The sequence below is a fragment of the Coloeus monedula genome (genome assembly GCF_965178545.1).
Source record: "Coloeus monedula genome assembly, chromosome: 19".
NCBI lineage: Eukaryota > Metazoa > Chordata > Aves > Passeriformes > Corvidae > Coloeus > Coloeus monedula.
The window spans coordinates 12,425,392-12,442,969 of NC_138799.1; the positions used below are offsets into that span (position 1 = coordinate 12,425,392).

The window sequence follows — 17,578 nt, forward strand, 5'->3', positions numbered from 1 at the left end:
CGGCCGAAAGGCGCGCTGGAGCAGGGCACGGGGGGGTCGTCGCTCGGGGGCCCGGCCGAGATGTGGGTGCAGCGCCAGGCATCGGCAGCGAAGCTGCGACCAGAGGAGGCGACGCACGGAGAACTGAGCGGCGCGGCCCGGCCCGGCCCGGCCCGCGCAGCCCCGAACGCGACCCTGGGAAGAGCGCGCAGGCACCAGCAGCCCCGACAATTCCAACACGGGAGTGACCGAAGGAGAGAGCAAAGACGCAGCGAGACAGAAAACAGCAGCCACTCGGAAAAAGGAAAAGATCATAGTAACTAAGATCTTAGGGATAGTAAAATGGTATAATGTTAAGCAAAATTATGGTTTTATAACAAGGTGTGACAACCAGCAAGACATATTCGTGCATAGAACTGCTATTAAAAAGAATAACCCTGAAAAATGCATCCCAAGCTTGGGAGATGGAGAGGTGGTGGAATTCAAAATTGTGCTAGGGAGAAAAGGGTTATAAGCATCGCAGGTCACTGGGCCTGATGGTGTTCCTGTAAAAGGCAGTATATATGCAAAAAATCGTAGTCATGTTAGACAATATCTCCATTGTAAGCCCCCCCTACAGTCTCCCTTTCCTAATCCCACCTTTCCCTTTTACCCTATGTCCTATTACCCCCAGTGTATTCCTAATCCATTTTTTCATCCATGGTTTCCCTCACAAAACCATGCTTTTGCCAATTGTTTCCCCAAAAATCCCTTTCCAATGCCGAGTGGGGGATGAAAAGGGGGAGGGAAGAAGTTAAACCCTCTCCTGCCTCAGTTTCCCCACAAAGCATGCTCAGAGAGTTCTGTCTCCCTTCTGTCAGCCCTAAGATGTTCCACAGAATCTGATTGGACATTTAAAGACTCAGGAGGGTGGCTTGTTTTGTCTTGAAACTGTTCTTGTTATGTTTATCCAGTTGTTTTCATTCTCCTTTTATTAAAATAAAACGGGTGAGGTGTTGGGGTCCCTCCCCTGCCGTGTAGCCCTGGCAGAGGGGCCCTGAGGGCACAGACACGGGGTTTCCCTGCCCCTGCTCAGCCTCGTTCCCGTTGGTTGGTTTGTGTTCCCTGCGCGGGCAGAAGGACCCTCGGTCCGGTGACTGGAACAGTTCCTGGGCAGAGCCCCGGCCATGCGGCTGGGGAAATAAACATCTCTCTGAAACAGCTATCAAGAATCTGTCTGTCCATATATATTTCCTTTCCACGGGATTCCTGGTTTGATATATGCATGTTGCAGTATCCCCACTGCAACAATTCTCTTTCTTCTGACTTTTCAGTTCCATCACAGCTCTCAAAACTAAGATTTATGTGCTATTTTGCATCTGTATCTGTTGTTGATTTTCCACCCCTACAGGGATATAGGTGAATAAGTTTGGACAGGAAACGGTATCCCTCAAGCCAAACTGAAAGGTTTATAAAGTTGCTAATAAAAGTTTGGGTCAGGGCCTAAATATCAATCATCTGCTCATTGTCTTTTTAAATGAGCTCAGGCATTTTCCCAACGGTTCCCAGCAGGTCTCTGCCACTATTTTAAACTAAGATTTCAGCCATTTTTTTTCCCCTGTGTTGACCTCACTAATTTTTCTTTCTCCCCCTCTTTACCTGCCAAAGGCATCCATCAGGATTTTGCCAAAGGCTATCTGCTTTTGAAGTTGAGAGGAATTCACTAATCGTGAGTGTCAAATCCACAGTACATGCCATGGCCATATGGTATATGCTGCTTTTGGGAATTAGCTCAAAAGGCCTAGCTGTGAGAAGGCCGGCTGTATGTCAGGAGGGTTTTACTGCTAACTTTCATAACTCATGTCAGCTCTTTCAGTTTCTGTATGCATTGGCTTCAGTGAGTGCAACTGTTTCCTGAATTTATAAAAATGTTGTCAAGATCCCTTGATCTTGCTTCCTCTGTCTCTCTCACACAAACACATCCAAACACATTTATATACACAGTGGAATAGCATGCACAGTGGCATGCAAATCTAGCAAAAGAGAAGCTTGTAAATAAATAGCACGTCATTCTGCTTACTCAATACATTTCTCTGGGTGTTAAACTCATGATAAACATATCATAAGCCCCGATGAAGGCTCTACAGCCTGTCCCATCACACCATCCTGAGTGTAACTCTGCAATGCATAGGAAGACATAAGTTTGAAAAACAGAGCAGAAATAGCTCCCCTAAGGGCAAGGTGCTGACATAGCTGAAACATAACTAACTGGAGAGCATTTGTTTTCACTAAAGAAGGAAGTGTCAGTGACACATCTCTGTGCCTGTGGAGGTGTACTGTACATTCAAAGCAAAAAGAAATCCACCTTCTTTAAAAAATTGGCCATTAATACATAAATATGTCTGTGTTGAAATCCCTCAGACAGTACCATTCTTAACAAGAACTACACACAAGACTAAGAAATTCTGCAGAGAATCACGCTTTTGTGATCCAAAGAGGCAAGGAGAAAGAAAACCACATATGAAGAGTTTAACATACCCACTTAGTGATAGAAAAAGAATTATTACAAAAATAAATGTCAGTCCCCTTGAAACACTTGAGTCAGCTCTCTCAACTTTCTCTGATGCTGTAGGAAGGTGTGAATGTCCTCCATGTCTCACATCATCCCCACCAGCCACACAGGAATATCTCCAATGCACCTCAGAGCCTTTCAAGGACCACTCCCCTCTAATTTATGTATAGTCTGTTAACATCCTCTTGGAGCAAACAGAAATAATACTTTTAAAAGACATTTATACTTCAGAAACATGTGCCCTGACACAACAAAAAACCCAGATTTTAATACTGCCCCGAGGCAGAATTCATCCATCTTTAAGGCTTCTATTATGTATTTCCTGGTTAGTAATACAAAAAGAACTGCTGGCAGTATCACATCGAAACCGAAGTGGCAGAATCAGAAAAACTACTGAAAAGTTTACCTTTATAGGAAAGCTTCAGTCTTGGGATATTTTGTTTTGACGTTCCAGTGACTGGAAGGAACAGCATCGCTAAAGACAGCAGGCTGCAGGCATGTGGCACTTGCAAAGCTCTCATTCTGCTCTCCTCTTCTGTATCTTCTTTTGTACTATGGTGAAATATCTCCCCACTTTTCAAACAATCCAAGTTTTATCTGGAAGAAAAAAAGAAAACATCTGTAGATCTGCTTTACTGCATAAGTAACAATTCTGTAAGCAAGCCAGACCTATTTTTAAAGAGCACCTCAGTTAATTTCTTTGCTACAAAAGTATTTTTCCTCTAGTACAAGTAAATATGTTTTGTTTCTTTAATACTAAATTTACACATTTTGACATTGGAAAAATATGTAAACTTTTCAGACACCAGTGTCTAGCCTAGCTAAAGTTTAAGCACAAATTAAATTAATGCAGTATCCATAAAAAGAACATTTGACATTCAAAATTGACCATGCAACTTGATAGTTAATACCAGTCCATTGGATATCTTACATGTTTTATAACTCTTTTTGTCTCAGTACAACAGCTATTGTGTGTTTATGCTATGACTAGAATGAACTGTAATGTCTCAGATGCCATGGGGGTACAAGCTGAGTTAACAGTGAGTACTTACCCATCAAAAACTTTTCATAAATAAACTAAGAAAACTGGAAAGAGCAAGCAGTTGTGTTTAGTTTTAATAGAGAAAAAAGTCAAAGCGGATGATGGATTTAAAAGTGCTTTCAGTATGATATTTCCAGCAGAATAACTGCCTCAACTCATCCACCAAAATGTCCTATAAACTTTAATGAGTGTTTCAGGCTGGGGTCAATAGGCTGATACGGGATTTTGTTAGCACAGTGTGCAACTAAGCCAGCTTTGCAACACTTTTCACTTAGTAAGAATCATTCATATTCCATAAATCTTAAAAGTGTTTTACAACTGAAAGCAATTATCACTGCCCTTATTTTCCCTATGCAAAAACGGAACCATAAAGCTGCAGTGAACCTATTTCCTCAAGGTCACACAGCAAGCACAGTAGTTGAAAAGAAAACAGCAACAGCAGTTCCGCTGTCCTTTGTACCCAGCTATCAAGGATCCCTTTTGCCCAATAATTCGACTTTTGCACATGAAATCATTTGAAATGGCATCTTGAGTTCTGAAGGCAAAACTTCATGGTTAATAAATCACAGAGATCAGAGTATGAAAATATTTGTGAGACCAGATCCTTCCCCCTGCAAGTGCCTGATGCTAGAGGTCAAGGGAGATGGCTGGTGAAATGACAAATGTCAGTGTTTGAGTAATGCTGTAAAACCAAGGAGTAAGGAAATGTTATGGTTAGTCAAGAGATTAATGGCTCATGATGTGCCATGAAAATTCTTTTCTGAAAGGTACTGGAGCTGCCTGATTAAAAGAGCAATCCTAGTGCCCACATCAGCCAGCACTTGCACAGACACCAAAGGAGAGGTTCCTTGCAAGTCCATGAGAGATGCAGCACAGCTTGTGGCCCCTGAGCCTTTCCCACCGGTCTGTTATTTGAACTCCTGCAGCACTGGGTCTTGCAATTCTGTGAGCTACAGCAGCACCCAGAACCAATTCGGCACCTCCTGATACAGGCAGTTCATCCTTCCTGGCATGAAAGGATGGAAACAGAATCCCTTCCGTTCTCTCTGACACAGGAAATCTTTCTCAGATGAAACTTGGGCTTTCTGAGCCTCCAGACTTTCGCTCAATAGCAAAAGACAAGGAAGTGTGCAAGAAGAGCATGATGGTGAAAAAGAGGGAAACAATTCGTAAAATCCCCAAAGCATAATTCCTATTGCAGAACACTAAGCTTCTTTCTTCTCAGTCCCCTCTTCAACACTCATATTCAGTGTCTGAATGCACTGCTCTTGGCCAAGTGTGAGTACATGTTCACGAAATGACATGGAGAGAAAACAGACAAACATGAAATGCCTGTTTCATCTTTCTCTTCCCTTTATTACAGTATCAGATCCTAAGAGAACACCTTTACTTCTTCTGTGCCAACACATCTATCTGAGGGTGGACCACGAAGGACTAAAGTGGATTAGACTATCCCAGGGTTAAACCACCTTTAAGAAATTTATTTAGAGGTGAAAAAGGGGAAAAGAAGGAGAGGGGAGGAGGGGGAAGAATATATGAAGATGAGACACCAGCCCTGTTCATCTTCAGCAGGATGATAGTGACAAACCATACTTCAAAAAGAAGCAATTAAGAGGGAGCCAGTCTCACTGCAAGTATGTTGAGAAGTCACGGCCTGAAGGTCTGGGCCTCAGCCAACAGGGAACTCACCAAAGGATATGGGGCTCATTTTCTTGAGGCAAATTACTGTGAAGAATCAGGACTAAATTTGACTAAAAAAACAGTTGCATCAATGCACTGTCATTTGCTGAATTGATTGAGAATCAGCACCAAACTCGGCCCTTCGGCCATAGCTCACAACCTCACTTTTTCATGTAGGCTTTTTTTGCTAATGGGAACCTGTCGCAGTGGGGATTACTGCAACAAGTATATTTCAAACCAGGAGTCCCGTGGAAACCGAAGTATATATGGACAGATTCGTGGTAGATGTTTCAGAGATGTTTATTTCTCCAGCCGCATGGCCGGGGCTCAGCTCAGGAACTCCGCGGTCACGGGACCCAAGGGTCCTTGGCCACCCCGGGAAACACAAACCAACCAATGGGGAATGAGACTGACCAGGGGCAGGGAGACCCCGTGTCTCCCCCCCAGGGCCCCTCTCCCAGGGCTACATGGCAGGGGAGGGACCCCAACATCTCACCCGTTTTATTTTAATAAAAGGAGAATGAAAACAACTGGATAAACATAACAAGAACAGTTTCAAGACAAAACAAGCCACCCTCCTGAGTCTTTAAATGTCCAAACAGATTCTCTGGAACATTTTAGGGCTGACAGAAGGGAGACAGAACTCTCCGGGCATGCTCTGTGGGGAAACTGAGGCAGGAGAGGGTTTAATTTCTTCCCTCCCCTTTTTCATCCCCCCCTCGGTACCGGAGAGGAATTGTAGGGAAATGGAATTGTATAGGGAAACCATGGGGTGAAAAACGGATTAGGAATAAACTGGGGATAGGGTAAACTTAGGAAGGGGTTCATATTGGGTGTAGGGTAAAAGGGGGAAGTAGGCTGTGGGTAGGGAAGCTGCTGGGATGGATATTGTTTATAATTTTGTGCATAACGGCTGCCTTTGACTGGAATACCCCCAGGCCCAGTAACATTTGCTGCTTGTAAACCCTTCTTTCCTTGCACTATATCAAACTGTACAACCTCCCCATCTCCTACACTTTGCAGGTAATTTTTAGGGTTATTCCTTTTAATGGCAGTTCTGTGGATGAATAGATCTCCCCCTGTATCATCTCGTGTTATAAACCCATAGTTGTTTTTGACATTGTACCATTTCACAGTTCCTGTGACTTTCGTGGCTACAACTCCTCCTATCACGTGCTTGCGTGTTTGTTGTGGCTGCTGGTCCCGCGTGGCCGCCGCCTCGCCGGCTCCGACGTCTCGGCCGGGCCCCCGCGTTGCGGCTGCTCCGCGCTCTCCGAGTGGTGCTGCTCCGGCGTGTCTGGGCTCTGCACAGCCCCACGTTGCCATCGCCGCTGGCTCCGTGCCCTGTGAGTGGCTCCGCTCCACAAACTCCATGCTGCTTTGAGTGTGGCCCCGTTCCGGCTCGGCGCTGCGTGGCTTCTCGTGTCGCTGTAGAAACCGCCGCTTCTCCCTCCGCAGGGCTCTCCGAGCCGTGTGCTCAGAGCGGGCTGCCACGCCGATGCCCGGTTCCTGGCTGCTCGTGGCCCACGGCACCCGCGGCGCCTGCGGCATCGCTCCCTCACTCGCGGCCGCGTGGCCAGGGACTCCGAGACAGGGATGGGGTCCGCGATAAGGAGCGCGCTCCCGAGGGGGCCGGGTACATCCAGCACAGGCATCTCCACTGGCACGGCTGCAGTCATGTGCTCACGGGATGGCGGCCGCGCGGTCTCGGCCACAGGATTAGTATGATCCTCTGCTTTAGGGGTAATGGGACCGTTCAAATGCTCCTCAAGGGCTTCCCTGATTATAAGGTATGCACGGCAAGCTTCTCTTTGATCCCATACTTTATCCCAGATCTCATCCCAGAAACACCCCTCACAAGATACAGGAGGTTCGATATCAAAAAGTAAGTCTCGAGAAATACAGGGGAACCTTTTGAAAAGCCAGATGAAAAAGTGTTCTAGATCTCCCAGTTGCATTACTTTTTTGTTTTGTTGTTCAAGGATTTCTTTTACTTCTAGATACATTTTTCTCTGTGGCTCAGAGAGCCCCATTTCCCACGATTCTTCCATAGTCCAGGGAGAATATCCAAACCAAGATGAGAAGAGAGAGGTCTAGAGTGGTTATTTTACTCACGAATCTTCCTCAGGGATCGGTGTCTTGCCCGCATTCGTCCACCAGTTTGTCGCAGCGGGGATTACTGCAACAAGTATATTTCAAACCAGGAGTCCCGTGGAAACCGAAGTAGATATGGACAGATTCGTGGTAGATGTTTCAGAGATGTTTATTTCTCCAGCCGCATGGCCGGGGCTCAGCTCAGGAACTCCGCGGTCACGGGACCCGAGGGTCCTTGGCCACCCCGGGAAACACAAACCAACCAATGGGGAATGAGACTGACCAGGGACAGGGAGACCCCGTGTCTCCCCCCCAGGGCCCCTCTCCCAGGGCTACATGGCAGGGGAGGGACCCCAACAGGAACCTTCCTTTTTTCTTGGTTGGGTTTTTTTTTCCCCTTTCCCCTTTTATTTGAATAATGTCTGTGAAAAACCATTGGCTTTCACGAGGCGGTTAGTTTACACTGGAGGCAGCAGCTCTGTGAGCTCGAGCCAACCCTGTCCTGTCTTTAGATTCATTGCAATCTGGCCACATTGTCACATATATTTTTAGTTTATGATGATCCTCTAATACAATTCCAGCTTCCACACAGAGTCCTTCCAACAGTCTAGCTCAGGTTAATGAACTTCAGGCCACTTCTCTTCTGCAGGAATTTCGAGGCCCAGGGGGTGGCTGTGCCCAAGAGATTTGCCAAAATCCGCTACGGTTTCACCGCGCGAAACGCCAGTGAGCTCTCGGTGCTGAAGGATGAAATCCTGGAGGTACGTGACCGCTCCTGGAAAAGGTGTGTCCCCCAGGGGCAGGAGAGAGCTCGGGATAGCAACAAGCACCAACTCCATTTTCCCTAGTGGTATCTCAGCAGTGACACAAAGCTTTGCTCAAATCCAAAGCTGGAGCAGGCTGCCTGTGCTGTGTTGTGTCATTTCCTCAGCTCAAAGACATCGGTCCCATTTTAACCACAGTGAGGAGGGAGGACAACAACTCGCTCTAGAGCCCTGCTCATCCCCCGCTGGGTCGGTTCCTTATTACCACTTCCTCCTCCACGAGGATTTGTTTTCTCTGAAAAGCACCTTTCTCATAACCTTTCTCTTACTGCAGCACTGTTGGCAGCTGGACAAGGTGGGACGTGACTTGGGCTGACACTGATCTGTGACCTGAGGAAAAGGTTTCTCTGCAAAATGTGGCTTTTTATTTATTTAATTATTTATTTTAATGCAAAAAGACATCAGAAACTCAGTCATTAGGAAAAAAAGGTCTGGAGAAACAGGGACATTATGTAGGAACTATGAGTTCTTCAGCACACAGAGGTGCTCTCCTGTTCATCCTTACGATAAATTCTGATGCTTTCCAGGAAAAGTTTCAGTCCTGGATTGCATCTGAGAGCAACAGATCTGATTAGAGCTCCTGGCCTCAGTGATGTCCTTCCGGCAACTTCACCTTTTGGATGGTTCGGCCCCGCTATATCCTGGTTGTTTATGCCTGAAATCCCATTTTCCCACTAGCAGATTTATTTTTGTCCCTCTCTCAGGTGTTGGAAGATAATAAGCAGTGGTGGAAGTTGCTCAACTGGAGTGGGCAGGCCGGTTATGTTCCGTACAATATCCTGGATGTGGTGAAACTGGAAGAGCTCGAACAGGTCTGTAGTCAGGTAATACCTGACTGGTATCAGCTGCAGGGCACAATCTGCCTCTGGGAATAATGTTGTCATTAGACCTCCCTGATTTCTTAGGATACTATGCACAAATCAGGACAGACCCTCAGAAGTAGACAAAGCCAGGAGATTCCTGAGTCTCCTATGATAAAATTCACATTTTGCCACGATCGTCTTCCCAAATAAGGCCTATCCTTCCTATTTGTGCACCAGCCTCCTGCTTTCCATATTTTTCCACATCAAGATTTTTCTTGGGGGTTAAATTAAAGATGGACACTTCCCTCAGCCAGTTCAGTTCAGCACCAGGAACACGTTACTGGAGTGGAGGCAGATGGAAACACCATCTAAGTGAGAATTAACTGAATACTGCAACTTGCACTGCAGAAATGTGGAGCTGGAGTGTTCTAAACACCCTAGGGAAGCATGGAATTGCTTCCCCATTTTGGTATTGCAGCGTTTGGGCAAAGCCTAAGGCGGCCCAGCAGGCTTCTGGATAAATCCCTGCTAGTTTAATCAAAACGTCAAAAAACTTTCCAGTCCGCTCCAGGCCCTTGGCAGTGGTCCCGCTTCACATCCCAGCTACGGAGCAGTGAGGCTCTGCCTTCCAATGAGATCGAACATGTTTGGCACATCTAGGAATTCCCTTGTGCAAACTTCAGACTTTGCTTTGGGTTCTTCATTCCCAGAAATTAACTTCTTCCATGCAGCTCCACCTGAGGTCTCCCCAGCCCCACACCAGCACAAGGAGAACACGGCAGTTTGTCCCTCTGTGGGTGTGAGGCAGAAAGCTTAAGAAAATTAAAAACTACCCAAAAAAATTCTTACTTTTCTTTCCCTTTCTAACCAGTCTAACCAGAGGTACAAAGGAGACCTGAGCCCCAGGGGCTATGGCCCATCCAGCCCAACCCACAAGCTGCCTGCCAGCTACGCCGGGGATAAGTGGGGCAGTGAGATGTTGTCGCGCCACTCTGCACAGGACGCCAAAGAACGCACGTGTGTGTCCCACTCTGGGCTCCCCTGGGTTTGGGCGCTCGGGGGACCAGACCTGCCCAAGGGGCTCCCCTGCACCTTTTACTGATCACAGCAATGGAGCAGCACTGTGTCTGGAGGCCATTCCAGGCAGGACAAGAGCCAAGAGAGCAGCCCTGGGGCTTGTGACACCTCCGGGGCTCTCGGGCGGCCCGGGCCGAGCAGGGCAATAAGTGATCACCCCATGCCTCCTTCCTCCAGTTCTAACTTCCTCCTCCTCCTCCCAAGGAGAGAGTTTCCTTTCTCTTCCAAAATGTTTAAGTGTGTCTAAGGAACAGCTCAGGTCAATCCCTTTCTCTCACTTCCTTTTGCTCATCTCCCGGCACACACACAGTGCCCGCCTGGCCGCTTCCTTCATGTGGTTCCACAGAATTCCCGGCCAAACAGGAGATCCGCATCACTCCCTCACCCTGCACGTGCTGTGGGGCTCACAGAGCAGGAGAGAGATCAGGGGCCCTGCTCACCTCACCCCTTATCCCACCCTGTCCACTCCTGGAAGCAGGAGCCCTTCTGGGACGACAGGAAGCCCCACAATACAAGGACACAAATCTGTTCGTATCACTGAGTTATTCTCCACAGTCTTCAGGAGTTTCATGGGGAAAGTGATACTGGATGAAGAGTCACTGGAGTTTTCACAGAAGCACAGGATGCCCTGGGCTGGAAGGGACCTTCAAGCTCATCCCATCATGAGTGTGTTGCTCATTCCCAGTTTGTGCTTCCTGCCGCTTCTGTTCTGTTGCGGAGCAAAACCTGGAGCTCTGCGATCAGCAAATTAGTGACTAGAAGCAGCAGAGAGGACTGAAAAGGTCTCAATTCCAAACCTCCAATTGTAGATTCTCACAGAACTGTGCTGTTGAGAGTCTTTCTGAAGAATGGCTAAAAAGCAAAGGTCATGATAACACAGGAGGCTTAGAAAAGATGCAGACACTGAGTCCTTGAGCAAGAAGTTGTATAGATAACAGAATGTGCATTCAGATAAGAAAGAAGACAGAAACCATATGGAAGAGAAAGATAAGACCACCGTGTTTGCAGATCCCACGGAATAGCTCCCACCAATGAGGAGCTCAACTTTTGCAATATGTATGAGCTAATTAAAGGTACTATAAGTAAGTGTAGTTTTGAAAAATAAATCGAGACTTGCTGAACATCATGCCTTGAGTGCTTGTCTCCCGCGACTCCACCCGACATCTGGCACCCGAACAGGAGAAGTTGCCCTTGCCTTATGCGATGGGGGAGTTGCGTTGGGGTCGGGTCCCGCAGCTAGACGGACGGCGAAAGAGGTCTCGTATACTGCAGCGATTTCCTCCGCGCCCGAGCGACCGCACAGGCGGGCTCGCCGATACGTGCTGCCGAAGCCTGGAGGGGCTAGCAACGGTACCGTCGTAAGTATAGAAAGGCAAGCAGCACAAGAACTTTTCAAGGCTTTTTTGCTTAAGCGTAATTTTAAAGGGATTGATCTTGATAAAGACCTCCCCGCTCTTTTAACGCATGCGCGCTCTTACGGTTTTTTCGCTGACCCCCACTCCATTCATGAATTAAGTCAGTGGCGCGCGTATAGTGACAAACTCTGGGATCTTGTCTTAGATGACGATAAGCCAGCTAAAAAGATAGCTAAACTATGGAGAGTTGTTTATAATGAACTTTTAACGGTACAAGCAGAGTAAAGGGCAGCAGAAAAAATTAAGGCAGTCCATGATAAAAACCGTAATTACGATTCTGCTGCTTCCCTTTACTCCGCTGCCCCTAACCCCCCACCTTTGCTACAGTCGAGGTTCCGCCTGAGGCATTTGCCTCCGGCCCGGCTTCACACTCACCCTCTGCGCCCCCTGATCCTCCCCTGCAGTCCCCGCCCCCGTCCCCCTCGCAGCAGCCGCGGCAGCCGCGGCAGCCGCAGCAGCCGCCGCCGCCGCAGCCGTCTGTTCCTCCGGATCGCTCTCGTTCGCAAAACCCTTTCCTAAGCCATGAGCCTGTCCCTGGGGCAGATTCTGACCTCGCGGAGGCCATGGCCAAGGGTCATAGAGAGCTGTGGGCGGCTCTCGCTCGTGACGGTTTGCATAAGGGCGATGCAGAGATGCTAGCGGCTGCCCAGGAAAGCTTGGCTTTCCCTGTTCTGTTTGTTCCTAATCCACAGGGAGGCAATATTGCGCAAGTTACTAACCTCGACTGGAAGCTGTTAGCTCAGCTACGAGCAACGGTGGGGAATTACGGTGTCACCAGTGAACCAGTTAAACAGATGCTTGATTATATTTTTAACGCTTTTACCCTTCTTCCTGCTGACATTAAAGGCATTACTAAGCTCATGTATACCCCGCATCAGCGACTGCTTTTTGAGGCTCGCTGGAGGGAGGAGGCAGCTGTTAGTGCAGATCTCGCTAGACCCCAGGGAGATCCGTTAGCAGATATCACTGCAGATGAACTTCTAGGACAAGGTCAACATATGAGGGTTGAGGCTCAGGCTGCACTAGGCCCTGCTAAATTGCGGGAAGCTATAGCAGTTGCTAAGAAAGCTATGGATAAAGTCCGAGCCCCGGGTGGGATCCCTATGTATATGAACATTAAGCAAGGCAGAGAGGAATCTTTAGGCTCTTTTGTTGACAAAGTTATGGAAGCCATCTCAAAAGCTGGGGTTCAAGAGCATATGCATGACCCGTTACTTAAGCAATGCCTTTTACAAAATGGCAATCAAGCCACCCGTGCCCTCATTACTTCCACCCCAGGGGATTGGACTGTCCAGCAGCTCCTAGAAAAGGCTGCTACCATGCCCACTGGCTCTCAGCTGTTCTTAGCACAGGCTTTAGAAAAGTTAGGTGAAGGGCTTAAAGAACAGGCTATTAGCTCTCAAAATCAGGTAATGGCAGCCCTTGCTCCTCTCCAAGCGGCAGCAGCATGTCCCCGCCCAGCTCCAGGTGGCCGCATGAAGTGTTATCGCTGTGGGACACTCGGTCATATTCGTCGCGAATGTACAGCCGCAGGAATTTGGTGCAACAAGTGTCAATCCAATACGCACAACTCGAACGCATGCCGTAATAGCAACAAGAAACAGGGAAACCCCCGACCCAGCGCGAACAGCGGCCGCGCGACGACACAAGTAACCGCTCCAGCACCTCTACCTGTCCCCGCCCAGCGACAAGCGGAAGTCTCGGCCTGGACCTGGCAGCCTCAGTAGATACCGAGTTGCTAACATCAGAAATCCATCGCATTCCCACTGGTGTCATCAGACCTGTGTACATTAATGGCCAAGCTATGGGAGGACTTATTGTAGGTCGTTCATCTGCAATTACAATGGGACTCCTAGTAGAGACTGGTCTTGTTGATGCTGACTCCGCTGGAGAAATTTTTATTTTAGCACATACCGATTATCCTCCCGTTAAGATCCCGGCAGGACAAAAGTTAGCACAACTAGTACCATTACCACATCTGGCTTCAAGCATTCCGCCTGTTTGTGATGCACTTAGGTGTCAGCCAAGTCCTGGCTCTACTGGATCTCTGACCTTACTCACTATTGATCTCACCTCCCGCCCACGGAAGCGTTGTCTCCTGCTGCATCAGGCAGAGTCCATCACCTTGGAACCTATCCTCAACCCCCGACGCCCATGCCTTGGGTGCGCTACAAAGACCCCAAGACGGGACTTTGGCAGGATCCTGTAAAAACCTTGTACTGGGGAAGAGGTTACTTATGTGTGTCCACTCCGACAGGTCCCCTATGGGTTCCGGCCAAATGGACTAAGCCTGTTGTCACTGATGAGCAACCCACAACAGAGGAAGAAAAGAAGGGTACAGAGGAAGATCTCACAGATCCTGCAGGAAGCTGAGCAGCGGTTTTGCATTACCTTCCTTGTGGACTCTGAACAGGAGATAGAGGGTTATCTCCTCCCACACTTGCAGAGACACTTTTTGCGCTTTTGCCAGTCTAGTTGCTTTGCATGTAATTGTAATAATCATAAGGCGTGGGTAAGATTGCTTTGAGGAGGCTGTAATTTACAGTGGTGGGTCCACCAGCAACATCTATCAGAAGGGTTTTGGTGTCAGTCTTGCAGTTTTCACTGGCACCGTGAGACAGCTCAAGGAGCATTAGTACAACTCACAGGCAAAAATATCATTGACAGTTTGCAATTAGTTGAAAATCTTGAAGATCTGCAGCTAAGAGAATTAGCGTGGTCAGTACAGCATTTAGCAAAAAAGATCTTAGCCGATAGCTACTCTGTAATTTTGCAATCCTCGTGCCAACCAAATATCGGGGTCCCCATTCAGTGGCAAGTTGACCCAAGAAAGTGGGATCATGTTTGCCGGCGGTTTAAGCATCGTGCTGCTAATCGCAGGCTCAGTAATGGGTCACCCCCTTTCCTACCCTCCTAAGGTTTTTGACCCTAGAGATAATATCTGGGTCTCCTTGGCATGTGAATTGAACACCACAACATTCTGTGCCTCCTTAGCCACACCCAGTACCCCATTTTTGACATGCTTAGTTGGAGTACCACTAACAGATAATACATGGCGTAACTTCGTAATCGAGACCCAGAACCAGTTCAAAATTATTAGACCATTAAAATCCACAATGAATATTACCGCTGGCCTACAAGAGTATGATAGCTGGGATGATAAACTCCCGGTGGGCCCTGAGCCACAAGAGATAGAACTAGTTGATTCTCTTAACGCTACAGCCTGTATTTATATTAATAGTTCACGTAATTTATGCCAAGAGGGCAGCCTTAATGGCTGTCAACTGAATGAATCCAACCCCACCTTGATTTATCCTATTGGCAATGCTTCACAGTGGGATTTAGAATGGTGCAACATTACCGTGAGAAATCGATCTCTTGCAGCCCCTGGAACGTTTTTCCCTCGAAAGTTACCCAGAGGGTTTTTCCTAATTTGTGGGAATCGTGCCTGGTCAGGTATTCCATCCAGGCCTGTAGGTGGGCCCTGTACCTTTGGCCAACTGAGTCTTGCACTTCCACAGCACCATCCTAATGCTACACACCGAACACAATGGCAGAGGTCTTTAACAGAAACTATAACACCTGAATGTCAGGATGACCTCACGCTATGGAGCAAATCAGAAGTGCTTTTTACCTCCCTTTTTGTTCCTGGTGCAGCTGCGGCACGAGCCCATCGTCACTTAGAAAAACTGGCATGTTGGGTAGTTAAACAGGCAAACGGTACCAGCCGAGTGTTGTCTGAACTTGCAGAAGATCTGAGTTCAGTCCAACACGCCCTGCTTCAGAATAGAGCAGCTATAGATTTTCTACTCTTAGCCCACGGCCATGGCTGTGAAGACTTTGAAGGAATGTGCTGTATGGATCTTGAGGATCATTCTAAGTCCATCCACGCCGAAATTAAGAATTTGATTGAACACTCCCAAAAAATAAAAAAAGACTCCGGATTTTTCGGATTAGAAGGACTTACAGAGTGGATGGGCTTAGAAGGATGGATGAAAAGTGTGATTAAATCCTTAATGCTGTTGCTAATAATTGTTTTGCTTGGTTTACTTATGCTTAGCTGTATAATGTCATGTATAAAAAAATTAATTTCGAAGTCAGTCAATATGACTATGATCATGCAAAAAGAAAACAGGGGAAGTGTTGAGAGTCTTTCTGAAGAATGGCTAAAAAGCAAAGGTCATGATAACACAGGAGGCTTAGAAAAGATGCAGACACTGAGTCCTTGAGCAAGAAGTTGCATAGATAACAGAATGTGCATTCAGATAAGAAAGAAGACAGAAACCATATGGAAGAGAAAGATAAGACCACCGTGTTTGCAGATCCCACGGAATAGCTCCCACCAATGAGGAGCTCAACTTTTGCAATATGTATGAGCTAATTAAAGGTACTATAAGTAAGTGTAGTTTTGAAAAATAAATCGAGACTTGCTGAACATCATGCCTTGAGTGCTTGTCTCCCGCGACTCCACCCGACACTGTGCTTCCACATCAGGCAACAGCCAAGGGGTGATGGGAGCAAAATAAATGGCAACACAGGGGCACAGGAAAATGGGAATCACTTTTCTGGGCTGAATTTAAATAAGAATGTTGAGCCACATCCCCATTTGCCTTACAGTTTCCCCACAAACATTTAATGGCATTTTTGACTGAAGACTTGCTTTCATTCCCTACTTGTTTCTACAGAACTTATTCACCAAACGGATGAGCTGAACGACGAGCTGCTAAAGAAGATCACAAACAATAAAATTCAGCCTCCCCACAGGAATTTCAAAGTGGAAAAGCCTCAGCAAGTTTTCGTGCCCCTCACCTTTGAATCCAGCACTGAAGAAGTCAAAGCCTGGCTGGAGGCCAAGTCATTCAGCAAAGAGTAAGATTTGCCCTATTGCCACGTGCAATGCTCGTCCTTCCCTGGAGAAGGAGCGGGGGAGGCCACCGGCACCATCTCACCTGGGACAAGCCACTTGGATTTATTTACAGAGCCTGTGTTGCAAATTAGATTTCAACCCTGTTCAATCCAGGCTCTATAACCAGAATGTTCAGAGCCCAAAGTCACTCCCTTTCTCTGGTATAAATATTTTCTTGGAGATAAACAGTTAACTAACTAAATCCAAGGCCTGAAATGCTACTGGAATTGCAGCTGCCACCTTGGAACAGCCCCAGGGCCCCGTGATATGGTCCCACTGCAGCTCCTGGCCTCCCATCTCCAACTCCTCACCTCTGACACGAGGCCACGTGCAGCACAATCGTCACCTCCCTACTTTGTGTCTCCCCAGGACCGTGGAACACCTGGGCATCCTCACCGGAGCTCAGCTCTTCTCCCTCAACAGAGAGGAGCTGAAGAAGGTGTGCGGTGATGAGGGAAACAGAGTCTACAGCAAGATCACAGTGGAGAAAAACCAGCTGGAGGTAAGCATTTTTCTGGATAATTCCTGCTGGAATGGGGGCTGTACCAGCAGCGTCAGATAGCTCATTAAACAGGCATTTTAAAAAATACAATTGTGGGGAAAAAAAATGCAACCAAACCTACACCAGCAATAAAACACACGTAAAAATTCCGAAGTGTCTTTTGAGCAAATCTGTAAGATCCCCCTGTTTCCACTAATTAATCAGCTTTTTACTGATATCACTTATCTCTTTGAAACTAGCTCTACTTTTACAGCGTTAATTAAATACTGTCACTTAACTGCAGCTTGAAGTTCAAATCCAAACTGCCTGTTTTGTTTCCATTCCAGAAAAGCAGAGGGGAGTCGGAGCTCCAAGAAATCACGAAGCGCCGCCAGGAAAGGATTGATTCTGCAAATTAAAGTCTCTCTGCTTTATTTCAGCTCTTAGCCCTAAGTAGTGCAGAAAAAAAGGGAATGAAAGCAATGATTCCTGGCCCAGGCCAGATGCAGCAGAGCTCCCCTTGGGGTCCAGCTGCCATCAGAGTGACAATTCCTTGAACACTGTTGGGAAGGGTTGACAATAAGACCATGTCCCACTGGGAAAGGTGTTTTAATTTTGCATGAAGTATTTTTTTTATAACTATATATTTTATACTGAAATTTTCCGTGCATGCGATCAGAGCAGGATTCACACGGGGCTGGCTTCAAGCAAAAAAAGACCCCCAAA

At 47.2% G+C, this 17,578-nt stretch overlaps 1 protein-coding gene across 1 annotated transcript in view; it reads left to right on the plus strand.

The window, feature by feature from the left end:
* Nucleotides 1-17,271, plus strand: part of LOC309580327 (epidermal growth factor receptor kinase substrate 8-like protein 2) — a gene marked incomplete at both ends in the record, with an annotated part of 40,216 nt that extends 22,945 nt beyond the window's left edge. Inside the window, 6 exon segments of the mRNA XM_082294212.1 lie at nt 7,996-8,107; nt 8,875-8,994; nt 9,845-9,991; nt 16,153-16,334; nt 16,741-16,873; nt 17,200-17,271. Of these exon segments, the coding sequence (XP_082150338.1) occupies nt 7,996-8,107; nt 8,875-8,994; nt 9,845-9,991; nt 16,153-16,334; nt 16,741-16,873; nt 17,200-17,271 (766 nt within the window).
* Nucleotides 17,272-17,578: the final 307 nt, after the last annotated feature.